This window comes from Ptychodera flava, chromosome 14, assembly GCF_041260155.1.
Source record: "Ptychodera flava strain L36383 chromosome 14, AS_Pfla_20210202, whole genome shotgun sequence".
In the NCBI taxonomy this organism is placed as follows: domain Eukaryota; kingdom Metazoa; phylum Hemichordata; class Enteropneusta; family Ptychoderidae; genus Ptychodera; species Ptychodera flava.
In genome coordinates, this window is record NC_091941.1 from 6,454,361 (window position 1) to 6,466,056 (window position 11,696).

The 11,696-nt window shown below is 36.9% G+C and overlaps 1 protein-coding gene across 2 annotated transcripts in view; it reads left to right on the top strand.

Annotated features, from left to right (window-relative positions):
- The window catches only part of LOC139149103 (transient-receptor-potential-like protein), a 68,600-nt gene extending 63,292 nt beyond the window's left edge, over nt 1-5,308 (top strand). For both annotated transcript variants that reach the window (XM_070720656.1, XM_070720657.1), the window contains exons 8-10: nt 1,780-1,962; nt 2,252-2,317; nt 4,154-5,308. In XM_070720656.1, coding sequence (XP_070576757.1) covers nt 1,780-1,962; nt 2,252-2,317; nt 4,154-4,276 — 372 coding nt within the window. In that variant the 3' untranslated portion in view covers nt 4,277-5,308. The remainder of the gene's footprint in view (nt 1-1,779; nt 1,963-2,251; nt 2,318-4,153) is intronic.
- The last annotated feature ends 6,388 nt before the right edge of the window (nt 5,309-11,696 follow it).

The following is an 11,696-nucleotide window of genomic DNA, read 5'->3' on the forward strand; positions in this document are numbered from 1 at the left end:
AGGGACCAACAGTTGTTGTCTGGAATTTTTAGGGACTGTACAGAGATGTATTTGCAGCTTTTGGGGACCACCCTAAGGAGACCCTAAATCTTTTAGAGACCACACTGACGTGACCTTGAAACTTTCAGAGACCACCAGATTTGACCTTGAATCTTTCAAGGACTATACTGATGTGACCTTGAAACTTCCCGGACCACCCTGATGAGTCCTCGAAACTTTAAGGGACCACCCTGATGTGTCTCTGGATCTTTCAGAGACCACTCTGAAGTGACTTTGAAACTTTCAGGGACCACAGATTATTCCTTGAAACGTTCGGGGACCAAGCTGAGGTGTACCTGAACCTTGTTAAGGGACCACTTAGATATGGCTCCTAAACATTTAGGTAATAAGTAACTAAGTAGATGTGACCTTGAAAGTAAACAGGTATCAACTAATACGACCTTGAATTGTTTTAATGACTGGCCTAGAGAGGTACTTTGAAAATTAATAGTAAAGAACCAATCAGATAAACCTTCAAATGCATCCAGGTCCTCTAAACAATACAGCAATCATCGGGTTTTGACCTTTCATCTTGACATTTTCACGAATGTGTATTAATGAGATGAATAATTGTAAAAAAGGATAAAATTACAATTTTTGAAAAGCAGATGGCTTTAAATAGTACAATGCTCTTTATACTTCTTTAACATTTAATTCGATAATTACAATTTTGATATTTTCACAAGAAAATTTGATAATTACTAAATGCTTTGAGTTAACCCTCTCCTAGAAAGCATATTCTGTGACATTTACTGTTCATCTTATAATCACAAAATAGTTCCAATTGTGTTTGTAATTGACCTATATCCTTGCCAGTGACACTGCATAATGGCTTCGCTTTCAGTTGTCAAACAAGTGGCTACGTTATGAACAGGATAAGCCATAATCACGTGCATCTAAACAAAGGTGCTGCGCATTGCAAACATGTAGAATAATGCAAGACCAGAAAATTGTTTCATTGATGAACTGGGTAGCAATGCTGTTAACGGCCATAATAGCGCCACTGAGGCGATTCCCTTGAAGTATGGAAACTTATTTGTTTGTCGATATGCAACTGCAAAATGCATGGTACTTTTACAATGACGATGCGTGTTTCAGATAAGAAGAAGAAAGAGAAGAATGATGATAACACTTGGCAAAATGCTTGATATACAACAATATATACACATATGCTGATTCTGTATATTTGTCAAATTCGTTAAGTATATGCGTACGTATACTAATAAAATGCATAAGTATATGCGTACATATACTAATAAAATGCATAAGTACAATGTTTACCCGGTGTGCAAAGATCTGAATTACGTGTACTCCTGATCTGCATAGATATACAATATGTATATCAACGTATTGAAATGTTCATTATACAAAGATATACGTTACGTTTACGATTAATTTTGTGTTACATATACGTGAATATACTGAATGAATATCAAGCATTTTGTTCATTGTAAATTCCTTACGAATGGCTGATAAATTAAAGTAAGCAGCCCGCGTAGCATTCTTTTTGCCGTTGGAAATTGCCGAATATCGTAAAGGCAGTCACCATAGGAAATGTAATTTCCATAATTTAAATTTTTGGACTGACAGAGCACATCTTAGGAACCCTTGAGTTAACGTAACACAGCTTTGAATGAAACGTTATCATCAACGTGTAACATACTTTGAATGATTACAACTGAGAAAATCATTACTTTGAAATATGTATATGGATCCTCATTTGACATTCTGTTTCTTTAGGAAAATATCGACATCGAATGGAAGTTTGCACGTACGAAGATTTGGATGGATTTCATCAGAGGACCGGTGTTACCACCTCCATATAACCTTATACCAACATTTATGTGTATCAAAGGCATTGCGAAACGATTGATAGGATTAATACGTCGAGCGCGTAGACAACAAGCGGAAGATACATCAAAGGTAAATTAGAGTGCAGGTGTGCTACTTCCAGGCATTTTTATATCCATTTTCAAGTAAGCGCCGTTATTTGGTCGTTATTTAAGTAACTAACTAGTACAATAAGGGAATCAGACAGGAGAGACATACTTGTACTGAGAGGCATCTGGTTTTATCGGACATCTTTCCAAATGGAATGATTAGTCGAATCATCCTATAAAGCATTAAATTCTGGATTTGTGTCAAATGTTGCGACCACTCATATTGTCCTCACACTAAAAGCGATATATGTCAAATATTTTTTATACTCAAGAGCAAAGAAAGGTCTGGATTGAATCTTCAGCGTCACCAACTGGACGATAAACTAGCACATGATGAAGTAAGTTCTGAATAACATTAATGTTTAATAATTCTATCAAAACTGAAGCACAATCGTGAACGAGTTTCAGCTAATATCCACACACATGAGCAATGTCATGCCGATATCTGTCTATCTATCTGTCTGAAGTACAGATTCTTGGATCAGAATGAGGTTCATAGATTTCGTTTTGGAATCAATCGAGCGGCAATAGACATCAAATCAGGTCCAATAATCATTATCATTCAAGGTAACTATGGAATTTACCAGGTCAAAGGAATATATCGAAAATGACAAAGGCAATGGGGTCATCTTGAACCACGAAATAGTGGTGGTACCAGGTGTCCGGAATGGGTAAGCGTACCCAGCGGGCTAGCTGCACCCGTCAAGATTGACCCAAAGCGACAAATCCATTGTTATTTGGTTAATTCACCAAATTACTTTTGTGAGTCAAAATTTGGTATGCTGTCACTAATCATTCGAGAAACAGACAGGTCATATTTTGATACAACATTTCCGTATCTACCGTAGAACTTCTTAAATAATTTCACTAATCTACTTTCTGAGAATCCTTTCCTCACTAACTTTTGAGCTAATAGGCTGTGTCTAACTCGAAAGTCTTCGTATGAATTGCATGCTCTACTGTATCTCAGGAGTTGTGAAATATACACACACCATAAGCTGGAAATGATGGTATATTGCTCGACAAAAAGGGAAATGTTTATGATTTCAAAATTGAAATAGTCTCTTTTGTCATACAGCTTAGTATATAGTGCATTATGAATATTTTCAAAAAAATACATCTAGGTATGATACTGAGTCCACACTGTCAGTTGTTTCTTTTATTTCTAAATCATCTGGGTAGATTTGATGTTGATAATTGGATATACCAGGATTGTTTAAACTGACGAGATCATCAATATATCTGTGGGTGTTGTTAAATAGTTTGGCAATCCTTTTACACCCAGATTTTTGAAGTGATTGCATGAACTCTGCTTCACACGAATACAAAAATAAGTCTGCAAGAAGTTGGGCGCAGTTTGTGCCCATGGGAATGCCTATGGTTTGCCTGAATGTCATGCCAGCAAACTTGTTAAATATCAGCTTATCGCTTAAATGACCCCTCAGAGTTTGATGAAACGTGGTACAGGTACTGCTCATAGTAAAAACATGTGTAACGTAGCGAAGACAACGACACAATGTAGTGTTGTCTCAAATGACTGATAATTGGGAGGCATCATAGGCCAGTGGCTAGAGCAGTGGACTCACGATCACAGGATGGTGAGTTCGAGCCCCGGCATGGCCATGGTGTTGTGTCCTTGAGCAAGGCACTTTATCCCTCATTGCTCCTCCCCACCCAGGAGTGATGGGTACCTGGTAGGACAGTGGTTGAAATGTGTGTGTTTAGCTCTGCTGCACTTATCGGCTGCACATGTGAGCTGTAGTTTGCTCCCCAGGGAGTTGAGTGGTATCATATTAGGTCCAGTGACCAGGGGTAATAATAATTGTAAAGCGCCTTGAGCACATGTACTTGTGGATATGTGCGCTATATAAGAACCCAATATTATTATTATTAATTTGCATGTTGAACAATTTTTTTACCATTTTCATTTATCTCGGTTATGATTGCATTAATTTTGATAGCCTTTATCTTGAGAAGGCCTTCATCAAATTTGATGATCGATGCTATTGAGGTTGATCATAATAAGAGGTGGGCATATAATTAGATGCAATACATTGAAGACTACTGTGTATACTACTGAGGGACGGGACATTCTCAGTTTACATGTGTTGTTCTTTACGTCTTTCATTTTACAAAATAGGTTAAATATTTTCTTTCAAAAAATTTCATTGCAGTTAATACGGGTACTCACAGTAAAGTACATCAACATATCACTGCAAAATCAAATGAAGCGCTTGGAAGAAAACGACACAAGCGGTGACGACCCTAGGCATGGTGACAGAGGAACAAGTAATTAAGCTTCAAATATCTGACACTACAGTATTTATTGATCTTTGTAAAAAGTAGACAGTTTGCATGCAGAGTTAGATATAACAATGAAATGTTCTGCAAAATTATTTAGTTGAATAGTGAGGTATAATGACTCCCAGTTGCTCAGGCTGGTTCATTTATTGACAATTGACTGTATATGATTAGTTCTTTCACCAGATTTTCAATACTGGTATTTTTATTCTGAATATGAAAGGAAAATTTCGCTGCTTTTGAAATTTGTATTTTTATTTGTTGCGTGATAAGTTGTATTTATGTTTTACATATTTGACTGTACAAGCGTGAGCATGTGTTCTCAAAAACATTATATTTTACTGCATTAAGGTAGAACGCGCCTCGGGAACACAAATTAAGACTCTAAAACTTTTAGAATTCTTTTCTGATATACCACTTGGGGAGGAGTTCATTCAAAGTGTAAGAAAACTTTTGTAAGAAAACTTTTCACTGGCTTAGTTTTCCGAAAATCGAAAATTTTATTTTTCTCCATAGAGTTAACACAGGCATGGCGGCCATTTTGAATTTAAATATCGGTAAATCTTGAGTTATTTGTTTCGCTGGTACAAAATTTGCACGGTGACCCCCGATTTTTTATTCTTGATTTTTTTAAGAGAATGGTTGTAAGATTCCTCAAAGAAAGTTTGAGCAAAAGTGTCAGTCTTTCACTTTCGAGGCGCAAACTACCTTAAAGAAGTTTGTTGCCTCGCCAGTGTACCTTTCGCGAGTGCTGAAAATCACTTTCGCATAAATAGAAACGTGCACAGAAAACGATTGCCTACAATGAAAACGATTGCATTTGCATGAAAAGTATTGGTCAGATCACTATCTCCAAGAAGTCGACTTTTTACCCACAATGCATTTCGATATCATTCAGTTTGACCACAGGGTACACGGGCTTGTTGTTTATTTGTGTTTGTTTGTTTGTGTGTATGTTTGTGTTTGTTTATTTGTTATTTTTAATAAAATAACAGCGAAAAGCTGTTTTGTTAATATTTGTCAATAAAGAGCAGTTTATTTGTTTATTTGTTTGTTTATTTATTTATTTATTTGTTTGCTTGTTTGTTGATACGTATTTCCGATGGTTAGGGTTAGGGTTAGGCTTAAGTTAGGGTTAGGGTTAGGGTTAGGGTTAGGGTTAAGTTAGGGTTAAGGTTAGGGTTAGGCTTATTCACTCCCTCTATATATGGAGACAAGGGGAGCAAGTGGGATTCCAACATCTGTATTTTCAAGTCAAGAAAAACACACCAAATAAATACCGGACAATTGAAATATTGGGTTTGTGGCAGCATCATGTCCTGTACTTACCACACCTATCCTTTAATTCGATGGAAAGGGCAAAAATCGGCGATATTTAGCATCTTTCTCCTTTGATTCGTACAGTTTGTACGGCAAAACGTAAGTGTCACACTTTGGCGGGTTAGTACGTCAGAGAAATTCAAATCGGACCAATCAGGCAGCTTGTTAGACTCACAGCAGTATACGCGAACGCCAGTTCTCAAGCGACTATACACAGCAAGATGCAGTCGTGCCTGTGACTAATACGTGTTCGCAGATATCGAGAATGCAACAAAAAAGTCGTTGATTCACTGTTCATGACAACGGATCATACTTTAACCATTAAAAGATGTAAAAACAATGGGAAACTCGAGTTCCCTTGACAGCAACGTAAGGAAATGACACGTTTTTCCAGTACTTTCTTGATTCTTTGACCCTGCTCACCCCGTCGCCTAAATAGAATAGTCTCACACACGTCTGCCATGGTTTATTTTCATTGACGGCTACGATGTCTGTTTTTATGTGAACATGCAGTTGCTTTTGTTTGAAGCAATTAATTATCCTTTCATTTGTGAAGCTTTTTTTCCTGGTGACTATTACAATCACTGCTATGTTGTTGTTTTCACAAGATGTATACGGTTTGATACAGGAATATTGAGTTGCCTTTCCGTGTAGGCAATATGTATGCCATGCCAGTTCACATACACTCAGATCAGCAGCATACATGTACATGACGTCTCTGTTTCAAGTTTGGGGTTTTTTCGACGCTGAAATTTTACCAAAATGTCACTTCTGTATTCAGAGTTTGTGTAATCAATACCTTTGGATAAAGTTGATTTGGAAAGCGATAGACACATCCAGAGGAGTTGAAAAAATCGTGCATAAAATTAGCATAAGTTAAGCGACCGTGGTGGCGTGGCAGAAAAAAATGGGATACTCGAGCCCCTCCAGTTTTTACCACCGTTCACTGTTCAGTGTTGCCGAACCGGGGGCTTATAGTATACTCGGACGAGTACAGTATTGTTCGTAGTTGGAAGGTTACTGCCCGTAGTTTACTTTCGATAGCTAGAAAACTATTAGAATTGAACCAATACCAAGAACAACTTTTCCAGCCGCGGAAATTCAACCGTGGCGTGGCGACGGTCTCTCTGTATTTGTTTACTTCCGGGTTTACGCTCATGTTTTTGTCCATCTAGGCTCGTATATCTCACGAACTGATTGGAAATGAGTGCGTTTCGCACAGATGTATAGTTGAAGTACTCCAGTGGAACCTTCTTCTCATAAGTCCAAAGTGAATGTTGCGGCATACAAAGTTGTCGACGATTCGTAAAGGGAAAATGAACATGGCAAAATGCGCCAAAGTAAAATCATCCTGGTTCGAGCCCCATATCGGTAACGTCTCCAGTTCGGGCCAAGGCAGGGCTAACAAGCTATCTGATTGGTCAGATTTGAATTTCACTGACGTACTAACCCGCCAAAGTGTGACACTTACGTTTTGCCGTACAAACTGTACGAATCAAAGGAGAAAGATGCTAAATATCGCCGATTTTTGCCCTTTCCATCGAATTAAAGGATAGGTGTGGTAAGTACAGGACATGATGCTGCCACAAACCCAATATTTCAATTGTCCGGCATTTATTTGGTGTGTTTTTCTTGACTTGAAAATACAGATGTTGGAATCCCACTTGCTCCCCTTGTCTCCATATATAGAGGGAGTGAATAAGCCTAACCCTAACTCTAACCCTAACTTAAGCCTAACCCTAACCCTAACCCTAACCCTAACTTAAGCCTAACCCTAACCCTAACCATCGGAAATACGTATCAACAAACAAACAAACAAATAAATAAACAAACAAATAAACAAATAAACTGCTCTTTATTGACAAATATTAACAAAACAGCTTTTCGCTGTTATTTTATTAAAAATAACAAATAAACAAACACAAACATACACACAAACAAACAAACAAACAAACAAACACAAATAAACAACAAGCCCGTGTACCCTGTGGTTTGACCCCTTAGCACAAGCAAAAGGTACTTAAGGCGATGCTGGATAATTCAAATTGCTAAGCAACGGTTGCTAAGGGTAATTTCCAAAATTAATCAATTCTTTGCATAAGAAAGATTTACAGAACCATACAATTCCAAAAGACGCAGGTTTGTCGTGCGATTGGTCAGAAAATATCCACTGTGTCATTTTGTGAAATTTTGAAGGGTTTTACGGCGATATCTTATGAACGTTCCGGAATTTTTAGAAACGCATGCTTATCCATGTATGACATGTATGACTCCAATAACCCTACCAAAAGTCAGCTAAATTGGTTAACAATTGAGAAAGTTGAAAGATTTTGAGCATTTTCAAAATACCAGGAGTCGAGAATCCATAGAAAACAACGGAACGGTAATATTTTGCATGTGCAAAAGTGCGCGTTTGGAACGTTGCCAGCGATAGCAACCAACGCGCGCTTTGGGTTCTTCGGTATCGCCTTAAGGTAGCGAGAACTGTTTATGATGATGGCAGACTCATACATGACTGTAAAAAGTTTTATGGAGCTTGCCAGACATGCGGCACATACATATAATGTGGTTTGATATGGAGCAATGTAATGTTTTTCACAACTTTCAATATTGTAAGGAAATCGCAGGAACTTACATGCTACATGACTAACTGTATTGACCACATAATTATGAGGCTGAAAAGAAGACACAATTTCTGGTGAAAGTGTGGCAAATGTGATGAACTTTGAACATACGATGTATTTACAATAATACAGCGTAGTGTTATAATACATCTCACCACATGAAAACCAATGTGAGGAGGTTTACATTATCTCCTGCAAATGTTGGATTGTATTGTCAAACACTGCTTTTACTGGGACAAGCTAAATCATTTAAACAAATGCAACATACCATCTTTGTTATCAGACGTATGTTGCCGACTTTGCAGTGTTCATTGTTACTAAGAGTCAATTCTAATGTTCACTACAGATTTCTCGAGGGGCGCAATATCAACGTTACTTATAGATTTAGCCACTTTATTCAAAACAAAAAGTCTTTGAAGATTTTTAATTCACTTCACGAGAAAAGCTGTGTGTTATCCCATGGCAAAAGATTGGTTTTAAAGATTGGTACGTGAAAAAGGAAAATGGTTCCAGATTCAATTTCATTTCTGATTTATCGTCACACTTCTAAGCTATGTTAAAACGTCTCGAGGAAATATTACTTGTAATGATTTATCTAAGCAAAGGTTTTATGAGTATTCAAGCATATCTATGACTTCTGTGGATTATTCTCTTGATTAAAGATTATGCAATCCTGATACTGGTGTACCACATGGAAGTGCCGAAATATTAATTGACCATTATGGTTAATTTTAAGTCAATTAGTGACAAATGTTTAATTAACCAATAACCCACGCCGCAGGCGGACACACACGAGACTTTGGTACAATGCGTGACATATAGCATGAGCCGATAAGCGAGTGATATATAGAGCATATTGTGACCGAAATCAACTGCGGCGTAGGTTATTGTAGACTGAAAGATCCGTCGCTCGAGGGCACTTCCCCCCAAGAAGAGTTGGAGCCTATAGAGCGTCCCCCATCGATGATCTTTAAGTCTAGGGTCATTGCTATTATATTATATCAACTTGTGTGTCTTTGTCGTTTTAATTGGTTATTTTAATCACTTTAAAACCGAGATCAGAAAATGGACGTCCGCCGGAGACCGAGCATTGTTTATAAGTTGGGATTATGTTTGCAACACACGTATACAGTATCCAATAATAATATCATACGCATTTATACGCTTATTCACATTTCAACGCGAACACTAACTTGTTAAAATCTACCTGCTCCAGTCACAGAAAACGGGTCAAGGGTATTGTAGCCTGGAGCTGTCGCAGATTAAAATAAATCAAAATTATTAGTGTGTTTAGTTTTATGTCAATTATTTTTTAAGCGATTTTAACATAAGAATTCACGTTTTAAAACGTTATCTCGAAAAAAACTATTGAAAATAAGATAAAATAAATTTGAAAAAATAGTTTTATGATGTTCTTTGATTAAAAAATGCAGGAACATTTCATTTGAAACATTTTTTATCGATGTAAGAAACAAAAAAATAAAATCAAAATTTAAAATTAATAAAATAAAGTAAATTTCAAATTAAAATGAAAAGAAATTCAAATAGAAATGAAAAACTTTGAAGTAATTCAAAGTATTGAGTATTCAAATTCAAAGTAAAATGAAAATGAAAGTAAATTAAAAGTCATTTGAAAAAAAAGAAAACCTAAAGTAAAAGAAAACGAAACGAAATGTATTTCAACTATGGCCGACAGCTGCCATAGTAGACCAGCATCCTTTCCGGTTCCCATATAGTTACACGCAGTGGTCCAAAGGCAACCCTCGGCCGTTGTTTCACAGCAATCAATTCTCAAAACAATCACAATTGGGCGATGGCCGACAATTGCCACAGTATACCAGTGTGCTTTTCGGTTCCAATAGAGTTACACGCAGTCGAATGGCAGCCCTTGGAGGCTGCGTCACATATATAAGTAACGAAGGAAAAAAAATAAGAACGTAGCGATGGCCGACAGCTGCCAAAATTTCTGTGAAGCTTATCATTTTCTTGGCCCATCATTTGTCATGTCAGAGTAGGAATATTTCTACATGTACGTAAATGTGCAGATACAGGAAGGAACAAGGTTGATAAATCGCCAATGCGTCTTAAATGTCGGGTATGAAGTGCAGCGTAGATGCCAAGCGTCTGCTCTTCGATAGCGGCATGGACTGTGCCGGCGTACTATTACTATTATATTATTAGCATTTTTGCTTCCGAACTGATTCTAGATTATGAAATTAAGATATAAACAGTGTCCTCAGAAACTTTTGAGTCCTATAATCCCTGTTGTATACCGAACCATGGTATGACCATGGTATGACGGACCATATCCACAAAAAGTTGACTCACAGTTGCCGAAGCTCTTGTCAGTAATTTCGCATTCTGGATTCAGTGTGGCTAACAAAAGTGCTAAAATTACTTTAGTAGCTAAATGAGCAAATAAAATCATCAAAGTAATGACGATATAGAATAATAGCGCGAAACCTGCAGGGTTACTGATTACGGAGCGCTCACCTATGGATGAGCTTGATTTATTCTTTGCGACTGCCAACAATTTATACCAAGAGGCTCAAAGAAATCAATGCGAGGATTCTTGCGACTACGACGAAAGTTGACATCAGTGTCAGTGTCCAACTCTCGCTATATAGGACTGAACACTCTGCACAACTGTTGATCACAGTTGCACTCATCGCACTTCTGGATAATTTCAAAAATATAGTTTTCTTTTACAGTTAACGTCCAAATTATCCATCACAAAATGGCACTTGTGTGGAAGTACATGCGCAGATACAATAAGGAACAAGGGTTCAAAAACATGATTAGCAAAATTAGCAAAATTAAAACGGCCAAACAAAATAGTCGTTTGTTATATAGCATTAAAAAACATAACGTGAAAATTTCAGAAAAAGTGACCCGACCAGAGTGGAGTTTTTTTTATTTCACGTGCATAAATGTGCATATTTATTTGCATTTCAAGGCCTCCAGCCCATACACAGAGGGGTTTATCAAATGACTGATACAAAATACACAAATATTGGAAGAGAAAAACATATGTATGTAGCATAAATGCTAACACAAAATACCACGAAATACATGGTTTTTCTTCTAAGTAAAAAAGTTTTAAAACATCTTCTCTCATTAGAAAGGTCTTGTGCACAAAATTACAAAGGTTTAAGACATCTGTAGAATCCTTTCCACTCATTACTTTCAAAATTTTAAAAAGTTAGGTTCTCTAGTTACATCTTCTCTCATTAGAAAGGTCTTGTGCACAAAATTACAAAGGTTTAAGACATCTGTAGAATCCTTTCCACTCATTACTTTCAAAATTTTAAAAAGTTAGGTTCTCTAGTTACATCGTCAAGTCAATATTGTTTTCTAGTTAGGTTCTCTAGTTACATCGTCAAGTCAATATTGTTTTCTTAGATGGTTGTACAGAGGACAAATTAGTAAAAAATGATATTCATCTTTAACAATTCCACTAGAACAAAGTTGA